Source organism: Haliaeetus albicilla, chromosome 3 (assembly GCF_947461875.1).
Source record: "Haliaeetus albicilla chromosome 3, bHalAlb1.1, whole genome shotgun sequence".
NCBI classification, from domain to species: domain Eukaryota; kingdom Metazoa; phylum Chordata; class Aves; order Accipitriformes; family Accipitridae; genus Haliaeetus; species Haliaeetus albicilla.
In genome coordinates, this window is record NC_091485.1 from 71,672,011 (window position 1) to 71,691,100 (window position 19,090).

The following is a 19,090-nucleotide window of genomic DNA, read 5'->3' on the forward strand; positions in this document are numbered from 1 at the left end:
ATGGCCTGGAGTTATGATAATTTCTGTCTCCTCAAATCTTTTTATTCATTGCTAGCGTTGTGCAGGGACATGACATGTTAGCGAGTGATGCCAGCAGGACAGGAATAATGAGATAAATTATAAGGTAAACACAGGAGCTCTCCATATGTTCCTGCAGTCTAAACCCCTACCCTCCCAGCTCAGAGAGACCTGCTGCTCCAGCTCCTGGCATTGCTGGCTGAATCAGCATTTTGCCCTGATTATGGAATATGTTGTAGAACCTGTTTTACTAGCAGGTCATCTGAGAAGGAAAAGAAGTCACTCATTGCAACATATTAAAGATATGCCTAGGTTCAGCAACAAAGATCTGCATTCAAATTTGGAAAGGGTTGATTTTTAAGAGAGAATTGAAAAACCCATGATATTAATAAAAGTTATTTCTCAGCCATCCCAAATGACACTTTTTGAAATGTCAACTAAATTGCCATTTCTCCACTGAAGTTGTAATAAAACTCTACAGGTGTTCAATTAAACAAACCTTTTCCTAAAATTATGCCCTTTTTTTCAGAAAAAATTACAGAGAGTATGACAAAAATGAATAGTATCAAAACTGGACCCTACATATCTCAAACTGGGCACCCACAATTAGTGTCCACCTTTGAAAACTGAGGCCATGTGAGAAACAAGTAAGATGCCAGAGGCAGGACTGGAATATGAGCACTTCTGACACTGCAGTCCTGGCAGAATCCATTAAACTCTTCTTCCCACCAAGTCAGCAACCATCACTCCATTGCACTGTTATAAGTCTTCATCAGTTCCTAGCAATATCATTCTGATTTGTCTTTCTCAAAGTAGGCAAAGTGTTTTAATCAAACATCACCTGAATCTTTCTTAAGACTCTTCTTCCAAACCAGAGTTCTGGACTGCAGGAGATTCCCACTATATACAATGTACTTCCAGAAATGGTTTGTCAGGAGAGAAAACTCACCGGCTGCCCTCTGAGTCCTCGAGGGCCCTGTGGTCCTATGGGACCAGTATCACCCTGAAATGAAGGAAAAGTATTCTGGTGAGAGGGAAAGATCTGACATGAAGGCAAGCAAACAGGCATTTTAAAATGTCCCTACTAAATTATGCTGTTCACGTATTAGAGGGAAACAGCATTAAAGTGTCACTACCCCCTTTCAGTTATGTATGAGGAAGACCAGCCTTTTGAATTTTAAACATCTGTCACTAAAGGCAGCCTGATTACAGGCAGAAATCATTATTATCAAGTTATCTTAGCAATGGATTTCTCAGGGACAGAGATTCTTCAGTATTTCTCAAGAATTGATTATTTTGTTCTTTCTTGAGGGAGGCTTAAGACCTCCTTCTATCTTCTCTGAAGGGTTCCCCTAGGTCTATCTTCCATTTTACTTTGTAGGGTACTATTTACAGCACAACAGTTTTCCAGTGATACAAGGGTGTGCAAATGAGAAACCACTTCCCCACGTCCCATGACAATGGCACATCAGCCACTTGGTACATTGCTCAGCAGCTGCTGCAGGATCCCACCGTCAGCTGCACTCTTCCAGGACTTTGTTATGTGACTGCATTTGACACTAATAATGTCAGAGGATCTGTTTGTACCATCTCTCCTTCCTCTGAGCAGCATCGTCTTATTCCATAGGTATTTCATAGATTTCAGTGGAGCTACGCACTCAGTAAGGTACAGCTTTTGCAGAGGAAGCATGACAGAGCCTGGCCCAGTGGGACCTGCAGAATGAAGCACTGTTCGGAGACGGGTGGCAGAAAGCCGGTCCATGGCTATGCAGCACAGCCTGGGATTCAAACAATGCATCTTTCTCTGCTTTTCCAAAGATATAGCTGACATTTAAGCGTCAGCAGCCAAGCAGTGACAAAGGCCCTCAAATTCTTTGTTACCCTAATGATCTTTGCACAGATCATTCCCTGCCCACTGCTGCAGGAATTCATCCTTTATCACAGTTTCTGCAGCCATTTTAGGTGAGGGTCGCTGTGAATTAAAATCTTCATTTGTCAGGGAGAAGGAGATTAGTTTCTGCTCAGAACAGTACACTTACGTCCTTCCCTGGTGGCCCCTCACGACCAGCAGGACCTGTCGCACCTGGCTCCCCCTGCAATTCAGCAAAAAGGAAAGAGATATCAGCTCAAGGTCAAAGACAGACCAGTAACACCACTATAAGTGGTATGGGGTTTCTGCAGTATTGGACTGAGCTCAGTGAAAACTTTTTTTAAAGCCAACAAGAGCCTCGTTCATCATATGTGACACGCAGCTTATAAAAATAACTTAGAAGCATCTTCTGTAAGTGATGCACAAGGCAGTGCACTGCTTTCTAGCAGAATATTTGCTACTGCTAATGCAGTCACTGAAAACCACCAACCTATTCATGATGCAGAAACTACCATAATGAGGAAGAGATGAGGAACCTCCAGCACTGGATTTTTCTGCTAAGCTCCTGCAAGCAGAGTATTTTATTTCCCCGTAAAAAGCCAGAATTAGGCAGAAGGACACTCAGTTTTGTATTCCGTTTTCTACACCAAGGAGCTTTTTGTACTGTATCGCTCAGAACAGAGAGACCACCTTTTCATACAGGACTTGAGTTTTGGGTTTTATGATCCACAGGCAACCGAGTCAAAGGGCTAGAGACATTTCTATTCTCATTTCTCTAAGTTTTGTTCCTGAACTTATTTTGCTCTTCTTAGGCATTTTTGGAGGAGAGCTGATTCTTGTCCAGTAAGTGCAGTAGGGTTCCTCACCTTGTATGTCAACATTTGTACCAGAGGGATGTGGTATGGAGGCATCCTTGAAACTTCCTCACAAAGGGCTATCTCAAAGGAAGCATCAGAGGACTGAGCTCTACCAGCTGCCTCACCTTACCTGGAATCACAACTTCAGCAGAAGGAATGAAGACAGCTGTTGTGATTTTTCTGCCATGGGTGTGGCCCATGGAATTGTAGTTGAAAACAGCCATGTTAAACACAGACCTGCCATCATTTTTACCTTTTGTCTCAGAAAGGTCAACTTCAGTTCACACAATTGTTCTCTAAAGGATCATGCATGAGGTTCACATTACTTACCCGGGGACCTGGGGGACCTGTATCTCCTCTCTGTCCTTTGAAACCCTAGAAAAGAGAATTAAATCAATAATTATCCATTACCCTGATGCATGAAACACTAAGAAAACTCCAGCTTGAACATTTACTTAATAATCTTCCCAATTTTGCCTATGATTATGGGGGACTGGTCAGCATGGAGCTGCCATGTCCCAGGGAGTGATTTGGAAGGGCCACATCACAGCGAAGAGCTTTCCATAGCTCCTTAGGCTGCAAGACCAAGACTGCAGTGTGTGTATTCCTGGTGTGACCAGCCAATAGATTATTTAACCCTAAATTTCATTGTCCCCATCCTTTCAGAGGACATGTAACAGCACACAAGCGCTACAGCTGTGACTGTGCCTTCTGGTAGAAGTGGTGTCATGAGGTTATGTGCTTTAACTTCCAGGTAAAGGACCTACTCTTCTCCAAGTATGAAGGATTTGGAAATGTCTGTGTTTGATTTTTGATGATTATTTATTTATTTAGGCACATTGCCATGACTATTCTCATCCAGCCCAGCTCTTTCGTTATATGTTTGCATCAGTAAAGGACCTCATCTGCCCAACAAAAAGCTTCCCAGCTACAATACAGAAGAGTGACTGGATTGAACCCTTTGGAGCAGTACTTACCGGTAAGCCTCTGGCACCCTCCTGGCCTGGGAGCCCTGGTTCTCCAGGCTTTCCCTATGGCAAATAATCATGTTCATGTTAGTGGGAGACTCAGGTCCATGTTTCTGCTGTTGAAAACTTCCCACTCTTCTCCCTTAGCACTGAGAACTGTGATTGCCCAGGATTTCTCCAGCAACGCTGGAGTCTGAGCATGCGAGGAGGGCAGTAGTGACAGACATTCCCATACATACCCCTACCTGCGCTGTCATGAACGCAGCCTTTGAGATTCAAAGGCAGCTCACACCTTTGGACTGGTGCACCTTTACAGTGTTTTAATGTCAGAAGGGTAATGCACAGAACTGCACCAATACCTAGTCAGCACATAAAAAAATCAGCATCTGCACGTAGAAATCAGGTGTTTTGATGCAAGCACACAACTGTCTGCAGCTGCTCTGACAAGCACTGCTCCACATACCGGTTGTCCTAATGGCTGGGAACTTGGCTTTTCCCAGAACCACTAAGTCCCATTTGACAAGTCACAGAAAGAGGCAGGCAACGCCAGACACTGGAAGCACATTCTTCATGTAACAAACACAGTTGCAAGAAATAACGTTCACTGCCCAATTTATTAACACTTCCTTTTGGCTGACAGCTTCATGGGTCAGTTTTTTTCCCTCAGCAAACACAAGTATAGACTACGTAGAGAAAATCAAATATAAAACCTCTAATCCTGGACAACAGAACTGTCATAGAGCAATCCAGAAAAGGCTTCTTTAAAGACACCTCCTCTAAACTTTTTATGCCCCATAATCTTCTATCTAAAAAACACATCACTAGGCTTAATGTTACAAGACAACCTTCTTCCTCTGCAATATTTACGGTAGCTGTAAAAGTGGAATCACTAAGTTTTAGTGTATTTATGGTAGCTGTAAAAGAACCCAGTTTTTTTTCAAGATTGCTAATGCATGACCCTTATAAATTGCTTAAGACAATATAGTCCTTCTGGTGTTAAAAAAAGATGTGCAAACAGGCTTCCTGTTCCCCCCCTAAGGAGTCCATAGATAGGCAGCTCCAAAAACAATAACTGGATGCAGGCTCCGATTGCCTGAGCAAAACAGTTTTAAATTGCATTACCGGTTCCCCAAGAGATCCTGGCTTGCCATCTTTGCCATCATTCCCAGTAATGCCCTGTAAATGAAATGCAAAACAGGGTATAAGGAAGGAGTCGATAGGGAAGATTGGTGGGGGTTTTGTCAGTGTGATTTTCACAGTGACAGCTCTGCTTCATCATGGCATACTTAAGATTGCCTAACCCTCCAAAAAATAAACCTCTCCTTGCCACACCACTGTAACAGCATAAATTGTTTCCCTTTCCAATATGGCAAGTCTAAGGGGTTCCCTCCCCTCCTTTTCAGCAAGGCGAGCACTCCAACAATCTTAAAACAGGATTCTAAAAACAGCTGTTATAAACCATTATAATGCCATTATCTTCACTCAGCTAGGCTACTTTACACTAGAAACAGCTCTAGCCCTATCCCTATGACAGATTAAAACCCCCCAAAATGTTGTACTAATACATTTTCCAGAAGAGAAGAGTCTATGCCCAGGATGCACTTGAACTTGAGTCAGTACAAAGGAATTATTTTGACTGTGGATTCAGGTAAAGACAGTATTCCAGTCTATGAATTTTTGTGCCCTTACAGTGGACCTATTAGTTGATTTTTGTGCTCTGTGTAAGAGTATTTCTTCCAAAGAGGAGGCAGATAAGAAACATACCTGATTCACATTGGTAACTAAAACTTAGTTTTAAAGGGATCAAATACAGCATTCACACTGTCCTGGACCAAGGACATAGCATCAACATGACAGATACCATTACAGATCATGCACAGCTTTCAAAACACCTCAAAAATGTCACCTCTTTGTTTTACACACCTATGTGTTTATGAACAGTTTAATGTATTGAATTAGAAGGAGCTGAACTGCACTCACTGGAAGTCCAGGCAACCCTGGTGGGCCCTGTGGACCTGGAGGGCCATCTTTACCCTGGAAAGAAAGCAGAAACACTGTGGGTCAGACAAGCTGCTCAGATGCTTCTATCAGGTGAAGATTTATCAAATGTAGAGTTTGACAAGGGACAACTGTGAGAAGCTGGTCTTGTAGCCCATGTCACTCAGTGTACAAGGTTTCCTTGAATTCCTTCTAGTTTAAACTGGAGGGCTTTCTTTTCACATAAACCATCCAATATTAGTTATAAGTTGTTATAGATGGAGAAACCACTGAAATAACTAGCAATTTTTTTCCTGAAGTTTAATTATATTTAATATTTAGTCCTTAACTTCCTGCATGAGGTGTCCAGCCAGGAAGTAGAAGATCTACATTTTATACCTATCAAATGAGTAGTTACGAGAAGTGCCTTGCTGACAGTCCCAAGAAATTCCCTTACTCTACAGGACTGGACAATAGCATCCCAGGTCTTTCACAGTGTCTCAACCTTCATTATCCATTTGAAAGGGAATTGTAGCCAGTCTGTCCATGTAGTCTCTGGCCTCTCTGCTGAGAGTGCTCACTGATTTCATAACGGCCATCAGAAGGACCATCACTGTTCACTTATGATGAAGTTCAGGTTGAAATGGATCTGCAAAAGGCACTTTGCTCATTAGGAAACCCTGCTCTAGAAATTAATCACAGAATTACACAGTCTTAAACTGTTCCAGCTCAACAGCATGCATTACTCAGGGAAAGTTCATTTTTTCCTTTCCAACCTGAAGTTAGCATCAATCAGATTACCTGTCTCTCCCAGGGTTTTCTGATGCATTACCATAAAGTAGCATCTGAACACCCTGCAAATGAAACAGCAGTAGCAAAATTCTTCAACTTCTTGAAGGTTACATATGTACTAGTATTTTCAGTTGTGCCAGGGAGTGGTCTAAGGTCCTGGCATCTGAGCAGTCTGTGCTGTAGTAATGTCCTTCAACAGGGTGCTGGTTTCATTTTGACAATCCCCATGCACAGTTCAGGTGTTAGCCTGGGTCATGAAGCATCCTAACAGATTTACTCATCCTGTTCTAGAGGCTAAGAGATGTTAATAGCAAGGACAGGACAGACAAGAGGTACAACCCCTCCTTAGAGGTCCCATGGACTGGACTATGCTCTGGCTAATTTGGAGTTTCATTTGGTGAGTAAACACAACTGCAAGAAGAGAGTAATCTGTGGCTATTTGTGGAGGTCCTATTTGCAGGTGTAGAGTTGATTCAGGCTGAATATTTTGGGGAGCTTTCAAAGGACATTACATGAGTTCCAGCTCAGCTTTACTTCACAGAGCTAAGTATAGGTGAAACTGGTGGTGAAACACACAGCTTAGAGCTTACTATGTCTCCTGGGCTTCCTGCTGGTCCTATTGGTCCTGGTGCCCCATCTGGCCCCTAAACAAAATAAAGCAGAAACAACTTGAGTGATTAATGCATTTTGTACATTTGTCAACACACTCCCTAGCAAAGCTGGCAGCACTAAAGTTTTCTTCAGTCACTCAGTTCAGCATTCATTCCATTATTTCTTCATTCATCGCAGAAAAGCAGTGCCAACCTCTGCATTCAATCAGCCTCCAAAGCCAGAAATAGTCAGATATTTGAGTATGGTCCTGGCCCTTCCTTCTGAAAATAGGGGACAAATATGAAAAAGCCAACCTTCTGACAAAAATAACTCTGAAGAACAGAAATTATGGGAGCAGTTTGAAGCAGTTGAAGCACTGCCACTCTGTGGCAGGCAAACTCCTGGAGCCACAAGTCAATGCAGACAGAGGAAAAAGTCAGCAAAAGTTGAAGAAAAAAATATCTAGGGGAACATCACATTTTGCTCTGCTTTGACAGGCTCAGTTTTACTTTGCACATTTCCTTTGTCTGTGAGTCTATTCAGAGGGTCTCACAGGACAATTTTAAGAGTTTTAACCCTACTGGAATAACCCTATGGCTGTGGCAGTATGAGGTTCACACAGACACAGTAAATGTGTCTGTGTTATTAGCTTCTCCTAAACTAATGCTCATGGAGGTGCAGATGACCCATATAGCAGGTCCATGTGTTGTCCCAGTGGCAAAGCATTCAGCATCCTTTAGGCACTGCTACCACCTGAAAACAGAATTTTAATCTAATTGTCTTTTCTGGTACATCCTGTCATTTAGTCAGTGCAATGTAAATTCAACTTGGAAGAGACTGTGCTGATCCCCAGAACAGACGAAGGCTGCACAGCCTCAGCATGGCAGAGCCAAACTGCACTGTAAGCAGCAATATGAGTAGTGATGACTGTGGGCAAAGAAAGGCGGTTTGGAAAGAAAAGTCCTTCACTCAGGAAAAGTCCCAACTCTTGGAGGGTGTAAGTGATGATATCACAAGCAAGAGAGCCAAGTTATTTCAGCCCTGCTTCTGCACTGTCCCCCCTTTTTAAATAAAAAGAAGCATAACCGTATTTGCAGAGAGAGTAGAGCTAAGAATGAGGACTGTGGTGGAGAAGGACACATGTAAGAGGCCTTTTAATTCAAAAGTAACCCACAGGTTATGAAAACTGGAGAAAATCCAGTCTCATACCACTGTGTAAAATTGAGAACTAAAATACTCTTACATCTGCTGGTTCTAGACTGACAACTTGTTCCACATATAAGAAAACACCTATACACATACTACGAAGTAGTCTCTGCGGAAAAGTTTTCATCATCACTGTCTTGTATAAAGAGAGCAACTGAAGCTTAGAATCAATTTACAGAGTGAGTTGAAGCAATCAGTGAAAAGTGGCCAATGTATTAAATAGCAATTATCATGAGTGGGGAACTCTATGACACTCAGAGGACCATTAGAAACCCACTGGAAAATGCAAATGCAATGCACAGACAGATGGGAATGGCCCTTTCTTCCACATGGAGCTTGCAACAACCTTTATTATTAAGGAAAATAGAAGACCATCTTTGCAACAGAGGAACTTACAGGTGGACCAGGGTTTCCAGGAGCCCCTGAGAAGCCAGGCATTCCAGGGTGGCCCTGCAGAATGAAAAAAGAAACTTTCTTATGCATTATTCACATCTCTAGTTGTATAAAAGTTAACTGGTGATTAAACATTGTGAGGTAACATCAAAATCAGACAATACACAGAGAGCTAGTTATAAGGAAATAAAGAACCATGGCTTTTTAAAGCAAAACCTTGTTTTTCAAAGCATGTACTTCAGAAATAAACATAGTTAAATTTAAGGTGTACTTTTTCAAATGTGTACTTCAGTCTATGCTAATGGAAGATGAGAACAGATATTGTGGAATTGTACAATGCAGGAGATCAGGCAGGAAACCAAACCTGTTTAAAACATCCTACAAATCTCATTGAAGAGGTGCTGATTTGCACCTTAAACTAATGACTCAGCCCTTGGCAAAATTAACTATGAAAGTTTGCTCTAATTTAGACCACTCTCCTCCTCCCTGTGGCATCTCAGTCCCTCCTAAAAGAGGTCATCCTTACATTCCCCTTCTAGGACAAAGAGAAACACTGGCTTTTTCAACCCAAAGACACCTGACCTCCCAGATCTCATCTAGGCATTATCTGGGGAAATGACTAAAAGTTAGGTAATGTAGAGAATTGAATGCATCCAATCTAGAGGTGAGGAAACAGATCATACAGGAAGGTTTTTATTGGAGATGGGGATGGAAGCCTGTGGAGGACTGCTACAGTTCCACTCTTCAGCATAGCCTATTTGAAGTTTATCAGTGATGAAGAGCTCCCATCTTCCTCCTCTGCCTCTGAGAAGGGTATTCCTCTACAGACATCACAGGAGTTATTGATGAAGGAACAATCACAGTGACGGCACTGTTGGAAAACACACTCTGTTTTTACCTGTTCACCTTTTTCTCCTGCATCCCCAGTCATACCACGGTCTCCTTTAGCACCCTGATAATGAAAAAAAAAAAGCCGCTGAACATCACTTATATTCAGTATTGTATCAGCTTTTTGACCTACTACATAAAGCACCTGGACATTTGAGTATAAAACTCATAAATTAGGACTGAGTCCTGCTTGCCCTCCTCTTAAATTCTTCCCCAGACTTTCACTACCAATGTTGGAGCCAGGAATATATGCGAAGAATGGCCTTTGAGCAGACCCAGCATAGTCCTTTTTTAATGTTGTAGTCTCATGGACATGAAGAGGACTTACACATCCTTAGAAAGTAGACAGGTTGTTAGGAACTTCACTAAATCAGATCTTGGTAAGGAATCATCTGGCCCAACAAATGCGTCCACAGTATGACCTAGTAATCTCCTCTCCATTCAGGGACAGCAGCAATAAAAATGGCATTTCTAAAGTGCAGTCAGAAAATTCATAGCCTGAAAGTGTTCCCCTCTTTCTCTCTCTCTTTCTGTCCTAGTGACAACAGAACAGAGGCAGCTAACTCAAATGTAGATGTCTGTATTATCAATGCTTGAAGTAAGGCAAGATGAGTCTCACACAGTGAAAAGTACTGAGATGATGGTGAACAAATTATGAACAATGCACAGAACACTACTGAATTGCTGGCCACGGAAGTAATACTCTGGTTTACTACATGAGAGCTAGGAGGCAAGTGGGGGAGGGAGGGCTGCTATTTATTGATTAAAAGAGGCCTAATTCATATTGCCAGAAGGCATGAAGCTGCTCATGAGCAAAGATCTGCAGTTCTACTGCTCTATTTCAGAATGGGACCTAATAATAGTTTGGATGGTGTCGGTAAGGACAACATACTACATCTTCAAAAGTGCAGAGCTCTTTGGGTCTTTCACTGCAAGGATGCTCCTAATGTATTTAGAAAAGAGTCACAAAGACTGTCTTTGTGTTTGTACTTTCTTAGGGGTCTTGCAATATTTTCTTTTAACATTTGCAAACTCTGTGAATCTGCCTTTTTACTGAATACAAGTTAGACTATTTATCAAAGACTTGATTTTATTTCTTGCACAAGTACAGTTTAAAATTGGTCCTGTTACTTCACCTAAACATTCAATCTTGCTGCCCAAATCTCTGCTTTCTCACAACATATAAGAAAGCAGCAGACATAGTATATCTCAGACCACCTGGCATTTCTGCCAGTTATTGCCTTTATGGGTTACTAATTGTTTTGCAAATTTTATCCTGGAGCATACTTTCATTTTGATCAACCCTATATTTACTTTTGAGACTCTACCGCTTTTCCCACCACACTTTTAATTGCAAGATATAAAATTAATGAATGAATCTCTATTAGCTTGTCCTACACTCTAATAAGTGCAAATACAAAGATGTTAAAATAGCAGAAGCTGGTTTAGACAGTATGTCAGTAATGCAAGGAAGTCTGGAGGAAACTGTGGTCCATCATGAAATTACCTTATCTCTCCCTCTATTGATTTGTTTTGATTTATTTCACATTAGGCAGTTGTAAAGGTTTTGATTGTGACCAGGCACCGACATTGTGAGCAGAATGATGACAGACCTCTTCATGGGAAATGCTTGAAATGTGACATTATTGGAATCCTTCAGACACTGGAAGTTTTATGTTGGCCTATGTGCCTAGATCATTAGGCAGAAGCGTATAGCTGAATCAAGGAGTTTCAAGGCACTCCAGTGAATTGCCAGCACCGGGCCCACCCAACAGGCCAGTCCTATCTCTTTACACAGAGGTGGATGCCACCAAGAACCTGCTTCAGCCAGTGTACTAACTAGTCACAAGTAAGGTTTCATTAGACAACTGACGAAAACCAACCAACCTTTGGCCCATCCAGCCCAGGTGGGCCTGTAGGACCTCTGGGACCAGCATTCCCCTGCAATGCAGAAGAGGCAGAGGTAAACACTAGTTTAGTCCATTTACTCCACAGACATCTAAAAAAAGACTCAGTAGGTTGTTGGTGAAAAAAAAATAAAATCAGCTATCTAAAAATATTGTAACAAGTTTACACCACATCCAAGGCATGGTCACTTCCCCAGCTCTCTTACCATTTTTCCATCCTGGCCATCTCTACCTGGTGGTCCTCGGAGACCTTTATCACCTTTGAAACCTGGGATGCCTGGCAGTCCTGGTGGCCCAGGAGGGCATTCACTACACACATCCTAGGAGAGAACATAGAGAAATAAATTAGCAATAGACTGAAGGCACTTAGCAGACCCTACAGACACCCGTTATGAATGCAGCAGTGTGGTGCTAGTATAATACATAGGCCTTTGCAGTTTGACCACACTGGGTAGGATCTGGGTTACTTCACCTTACAGAACTGAAACGAGTGCAGTGTGGAGCAGGGCGAGGGTCAGCAGCTGAGCTCACACTTGCTCCCATGGGGAGTCTCCTGTCAGTTCTAGCTGGACAGGTCCTAACTGATCATCCAGGATCAAGAAACCAAGGAAAAGCCCTTCCTAATAGGGAGGTCAGAGAGCCGCAAAGCAAGACTACCAAGAACAACCTTGTTTTGAAGCTACAAGACTACTAGAAAACTGTGTCTACACTAGTCTGAAAGAGCTGGGTTACTGCTCAGAGGACAGATTGCTAAGGAAAACCCAGGGGCAGCACAATGTCAGAAAGGGTGTTTTGCAAGGAAAACTATTCAGCAGCTAGCTTGGCCAAGGAGAACTCATCCGATGGAGTTCACGAAGACAAAGTGAATGTTACAGTGTCCTGGCCAAATTCTGTCATGGAGAACTACTACCTCCCTCCTTCCAAAACTCTCTGAAGCATCATCTCAGTAGTCTTTACATTTTTGCTATCCTCAGGAAATGAAATACTGTGGGTATGACATTTCCATTTCAAAGGCAGACTCCCCTCAGCAAAAGGGGAGTGAATCCTGCTTATAAGATACAGCATAGCACAAGAGACAGATCATCAGGCTGAGAGTTCAGAGACCTTGCTCCAACACCCGACTCTGTCAATGATCCGTTGCAAAATTTGGGGGTAAACTGTCTTTCCAAGTCTCAGTCCCTACATGCATATTTATCTACTTACAATATAAGTGCTAGAGAAACACCCAGGACAACAGAGACCTAATTTCATCTGGGATTTCAAGGTGCTGCTTTATATACGTCTGTACCAAGTGTGGAGTGAAAAAATACCAAGCAGAAAAAATACGCAAGGCATATGAGTGTGTTTAACCATAATATAATCAAAGGAAGAAAACAAAGGAACATCAAAATGACATCCTGTACCCAAGAATCTGTCTCTTGCTATTGTTCTGATCAGAAAACCCAAACAAAAACATACAGTGAGATCTCCAGAAAAATACTTGGCTCCCTAAGAAAGACAGCTCTTCAATGAAGGCATTTCACAGTAGCAATCTTAAAAGGGTCCTTTTGTTAATAGGGTTGGTAAAAAAAGGTAATTTTTTAGTTTATTTTAATCAATGAGAAAGGATTTCTTGCCATGTCCCAAGACTGCTTAAAAATCTCCCAACTCAGCCCATGTAAATCTGTAAAGATTTTGCAGTCAACACCTATCAAATACTGACTTATTTCACAGACAACTCTACATGGAGAGTAAAAGCAGACAGACGGATCATCACTTTTGAAACATGGGTGCATCTGGGGTTAACTACCTGCATCCTTTTAGATGCATTATGCAAACTGATTTTGCTCCCACAGTTCAAAACTACTCAAGTCACTGTTGAAGGTATATGTGAAAAATCAGACATTTTATTAAAATGGTTACCATTTTCTGGTTTAGGTAATACAACTTGACAATGTTTATTTCTCCTTGGGAATCCATGTCTCAGAAAGAGCTGAAAGTCTCAGAGCTTTTGTAACATACACCATGTTATAAAGATCTTCATAGGCTGTTTCACTGCTGGGGACGGTCAAAAGGCGTTGGATTTTGATCTCCAGCACGTGCTCTAGTGTCCCAATACCAGTGCAAGTAGGAGACCTGCAAGTTTCAAGCTTTGACGGAGTGTTTAAAGGCATGTTTTGCACTTGCAGCTCAGACACTTTCGCATCACAGAGCGTTAGTCAGGTCTGAATCAAACATACAGATAAACTCCCACCATCATCAAAGGCTGATTTACCTTTACTAAGAGATTTATGTCCTCTGGAGAGAGCAGGGGTGAAGAACCCTGTGGAATGAGAAATTCATTATCTCAGGCAATTTTAAAAGGCTTCAGGATATAAGAAGTTTTCCTGAACATTCTTATGGACTCTTATTGGTTTCCCTTGCCCTGCCTAGGACTCACTGGGCCAAACACATAATTCCTGCCCTATGTTATCAATGCCCTTCATCACATGTGAGATGAGTTCTTGCTGAGGGTACTCCGTAGTGGTGCTAAGAAAGTGCCTTTAAAATTTTGGCTTTTATTTACATGCGGGATATCCAGTTATTGTCATACTGCTCCCAAGCCATCACAGATATTTTTATCATAATCCCTTAGTGGTTCTTAGTGTTTTTCAAGTTGCTCTGCTGGGAAGAGTAGCAGCGGAAACGCACTGAAGTGCACTTCTGAGGTGAGGTGTACAGGTCGAAACTGAGTTAAAAGAAAGATTTAATATAGAAGTGAAGTTACATACTGGTTTTCCAGGAGGTCCTCTTTCCCCTGGATTTCCAGGTAGACCCTACAGATCAAAAGAAAGAAAAAATTGTGAAATTATCATACAATAACCCCCTGGTTGCTCCCACACTCTGCTGACTGCTCTGGACTAGCACATATTTTCTGGCACTGAGCACCCCTGCTCCTTGCATGTGACAAACAGTAAACTCCTTTAAATATCTGCAACTTTTAATGTCCTCTGAACCCCTCCTAAATCTCACTTAATCTACCATGTGATCTTCTTAACATCATTTGAGTCACACAAAGACTGAAATTGCTTTAGCTTGTCTTCTGGTCACAGGAAACACTATGAACTGCAAAAGTGTGAAGGATGAAGCTTTAAATCCCTAAAGACACCTGTAACATGCAAAATCAAGATCTTGTTTTGCACAAACCTTGCAAGCAGGTCCTTTGCACCTGAAATAGCAATAAGCCTTTTTGTTTGTTTGTGGGGGTGTATTGTTATCAATTTTCATTGGATGAAGGCGTAGAAATGACCAGGATCCTTAGAATTTAAGGTCGAGGCAGCCATGGTTTGGAAAAGGGATCCCCCCCAGCCAATGGGCATCTCTTGCCTGTCATTAGCAAGTCATTAGTTTGTTAAAAAAAAAACACAAAAACCAACAAACAAAACAAAACTAAAGATTTTTTTTGAATCTTTGCATAAAGTAATGCTTACATGGGAAACCAAATCTTTGGAACAGGACTGTTGGTCACTGTCCAGATGGTGACAGAAATCTGCATTGCAAAGATCCTTGCAGTGGTGTTGGGACTGGGTGAGATTTCCCCAAACCATTCTTTGCTGAATTCCTGTATCCAGCTGGCCCGTCACCCTGTATCATCACTCAAGCATATGCATGTTCTATCCATATTGAGTACCTTAACAAATATACAAAATATCTTCTAACTATCTTAACCACATACAAAAGGCTGTCCTACGTGACCATTTTTGCATCTGCAGGAAGAGTTTCTACTGACCATTTAAAAGCATCTTATCTGTGTTCAGTTTTGTTGACTCCGCAGCAGGACTCACCTGGAGAGGTGTCTGGGATGGTGCCAGGTTCCCCACCCAGGATGTTAATCAACACACTGAAGATACAAGTAGTGGCTTTCAATTGGTCTAGGCTCAGCAGCAGCTACCTAGGGAACTCTCTGAGACTATCCAAAATTTCCACCTGGAAAGCTCCTTTAAAAATTGGTCAAATGCTTCGCCATGAAGGGGACCAGGCGTTCTGTCAATCATCTTGTCTCAGGTTGGTCTGTTGTCTCCAATGAGTTCACTGTATTATTTATGCAGACAACCAGATGAGGATTTACTTGGCTACCTGTGGATTAATGACTTAAGTGCACTGTGTGTGCACACAGGCAAAGTTGTGACACCGTGCTACACCATAATTATGGCTATAGAGCAAACTTGAATTTCATCCTTGTATCTCACTTACAACTTAAATACCGTACCTCTTGCTAGAGGAGAGAGAAAATGGGGAAATATATTGATTGTTCTTTTCTATGTCCACATTAAACACTTCTGAGTGAACAACAACCCTTCAGTTACCTTGACTTTCTAAGACATGAATAATAAACATGAACTGAAGTGGAGCTAAAGTGGAACTGAAGTAGTAGTGAAGTCCATGGCTGAAAGCTTGTTTCCCGAGGAACTAAACCTTCTGCAAGTGAGAACCAAGAGAAGATAAGGTGTGAAGGAGATTCTTAGTTCATAATTCCCCACAAATGTCCTTCTGGGGAACTGAGTAAATATAAGGAAACACTATAACCATTTATAGTTTTGCTTCTTCCACAGAGCAGCAATGTGGATGTAGAAAATTGTGGGATGTTCCCAAATTCCCTTCTCTTTCACAGATACTAATTGTCAGGTCACGCTTTTGGCATCCTCTCCACTGTGGTTCTCAACCACTTCTGCAGGTGAGAAGAGGGTTGCCTAAATAACAATTACACAGATTTTATATTCCCAGACCTATTTTGTTCAGGAAGATTCACACAGCATTTGCTTTAAGGAGTGCGATGCAAAGCAAAGACTTGAGCCATGAGAATCATCCTGGATCAGAAAGCAACACAGAAAAGACAATTCAGAAATGTCTTTCGCGCTGACTATTAATGTAGCTATAAATAAACTATTTCTACCATAGGGCTCGCTGGCAGCCTTTTGCTTAGGGATCTGAAACATGACATGGTACTAACAGTGGAATTTGAGCATTTAAAGAAGATTTATTTAAAGAAGAATATAGAAAAAGACTTCTTAGTTATGAAAAAAGACATACAAGAAGGGAGTGACTAAAACTGAAATCTTGGGAAAGATTTATGCATGGCTGTGATATCCACATGGTATCAGATTGCCTTGAGACAAAAAGGGATGGACTTATTTTCTTGAACGCTGTACGATGTGGAACTGGTGATGTCTTTTAAAGGGTGCAAATAAGCCAGGGTAAGAAATTAAGCTATGTGCCATGGCTGACAAATCTGAAAACCACTGCATCCCCACGAAAAGTCAAATGGTTGAAAGGTACAAGACTGCAAAAAGAGAGTATCCTTTGAAGAATGCTAGTCTGAGCTGAAATGAACCAACGGGATGGAGGATGATGGCACTTCAGCATGTTGCGTTATCAGAGAACAGGCAACTGGAAGCAGAGTCCAAAGTAGAGGAAAGATTGCTGGACTATAGAGGCCTGGAGTTACAAGGGCCAAGCTGTAAACATTGCTCAGAGCAGAATGGAAATGCTAGAAGGAAGGCACGGAGGGTATAACTGCATCTGACAAGCTGACTAACAGGGGACAAAACTGGAAAAGAGAAAGCCAGAAAATTAAAAAAAAGAACTTGAGTCTGCCAAAAAATCTGCATGGCACTGAAAAGAAATGCTGATAATGCAATGTGGGAATGTGCACAGACCCAAGTAACAACCAGTGTTGGAAAGATCATAAATTTTGAACACTTTCAGGAGTTTGCTGCCAACAATGGTTGGCACAAAGTAGAATATCCCATGAGTGGTACAGCATACCAGTGCAGCAGAAAGATGTCAGCAATGAGGGGGTATGATGCACAGGATCCAGACTACTCTATTGGTCTGCAAAATCTGACACACAGGAATGGTCTCTAACTGGAACTGATGGAAGCTGTGCAGATGACACACTGAAAAACGATGCTCAGGTAAGTGATGTATGTGAAAATAAAAGAGAAAGAGTGTAAGGAAACCAGTCACACAGGCTTACGGTGGTATAGTCTTATTACAAGACTGAAAATTAAACTTGAAATGCCATAGTTTAAATATATAAGTCCCAGGAATAAAAAGCCAATACGAGGTTTATTAAGTGTACTGTGGTTTGGGGTGTATGCACCCTAAAACAAACACAAAGACTCCTTGGAACTGTCCTTTTAACTGTATGGGAAAACCAACCCCAGAACAGAAAACTCTGCTTTTCAGATCCGATGGCAGTAATGTATGCATACACAAAGTTTTTGTAATTATGAAAATAAATGGAGGGGAAGATTAAGTTCCCAGTAATACTAGAACTTAGTTATCATAAATAATTAACATAATTAAAAAGTGATTAATTCAATGTTTATGTTAATTAAAATTATCATAACCAAAATACAGAAAGAGCCTATTAAATGGGTGCCCTCAGCGCTAATAGTAGGACAAGAAAATGTCTCATTCAGATTGTTTTCTAATCTAAGGGAACTAAGTAGGTATGTTGAACAGAAACATTTTATCTCCCAGCAGGCAGACAGAGGAAAGTGGGTGCTTCCCAAATAATGTGTAGCGTAAGGGTATTTTGTCAGAGAGCATCTGCTCCTTTAGGGGTATCTTGTCAAGGACCTTTTTCAATGCAACAAGAGAAAATAAGGAGGAAGCCATAAATAAGAACATACAGGGACACAAACCTGACCGACAAATAAGGCAGTGATGGTAACCAAACCTGGACAGTCACACTAATTGGTGAAGGCATGTGGAAGTGTGAGAAGGTTTATTCCAGCAAGGTTATCTGATCCGCGACCTTGTCAATTTGGAAACTAAGGGAAAAGGAGGAAATCAGAAACAAAATATACCAAGACACAGACCTAACAAGAAACAAACCTTGCCGCTCATACTAACTGATGAGCTATCAAGAAAACATAGGCTGCACTTCCAGGAAGATCAACCTGGACTTTGCAAGTAATAAGATTGTAAACCAGGGGGACTCTGAACTGGGAGGGTGCCAGAATTGATAGAGCTGTGGAGATGCACGACGGGATGTGCAAGGGAAGGGGGAGCAGAGAGGAACAAACAGCAGGGTAGACAGAAAAGGGTATAAAAGGGGTCAGTCATGCATAAAATAGGGCTGGTCAGTGCACTTGTCTGGCTGAGCCCTGCACCTGATCACCATGGTTTGTCTTAACATCTTTTATCTTCTTACTGAACGTTTTCTTAACTATCTCTCTGCATAATGTGCATGTGTGCTGCAAGGACTAAGTGCCAGCTACTGGTGAGACCTGCAAGTGCATGTGAGTGAAAACTGGTGCCAGCTACTGGAGTCAGACCAGGGGTGTAGGTTCCCCTAGCCTCTGTTGTCAGTTACTGGAGCGAGCGCAGGGGTCTTTAACCTCCTGCCACCGGGGCGGGAATGGTGTGTGTTCCCAAAACCACCTATTGGGGTCAACAGCATGAGCAAGGGGAGTGAGGGCTCCACAACACTGGCTGGCACGGGACCACAGGTCACAGCCCATGTGCCTGGTGCCAGCTGGGATGGGATAAGTGTCTGTATCTTCCCCAGTGCTGGTGTGTGTGGGTGTGCGTGGGTGTATTCATCAGCAAACTTCAAGCTGGATCAGCTAGCAAGTAGGGGGACTTGAGTATAGG

General features: G+C 42.0%; 1 protein-coding gene across 1 annotated transcript in view; it reads right to left on the minus strand.

Annotated features, from left to right (window-relative positions):
• The window catches only part of COL22A1 (collagen type XXII alpha 1 chain), a 209,309-nt gene that overhangs the window by 15,533 nt on the left and 174,686 nt on the right, over positions 1-19,090 (minus strand). Inside the window, exons 43-55 of the mRNA XM_069780112.1 lie at positions 14,218-14,262; positions 13,722-13,769; positions 11,674-11,787; positions 11,448-11,501; positions 9,571-9,624; positions 8,676-8,729; positions 7,073-7,126; positions 5,694-5,747; positions 4,836-4,889; positions 3,723-3,776; positions 3,076-3,120; positions 2,058-2,111; positions 968-1,021 (exon numbers count right to left, since the gene is read on the minus strand). Coding sequence (XP_069636213.1) covers positions 968-1,021; positions 2,058-2,111; positions 3,076-3,120; positions 3,723-3,776; positions 4,836-4,889; positions 5,694-5,747; positions 7,073-7,126; positions 8,676-8,729; positions 9,571-9,624; positions 11,448-11,501; positions 11,674-11,787; positions 13,722-13,769; positions 14,218-14,262 — 738 coding nt within the window. The remainder of the gene's footprint in view (positions 1-967; positions 1,022-2,057; positions 2,112-3,075; positions 3,121-3,722; positions 3,777-4,835; positions 4,890-5,693; positions 5,748-7,072; positions 7,127-8,675; positions 8,730-9,570; positions 9,625-11,447; positions 11,502-11,673; positions 11,788-13,721; positions 13,770-14,217; positions 14,263-19,090) is intronic.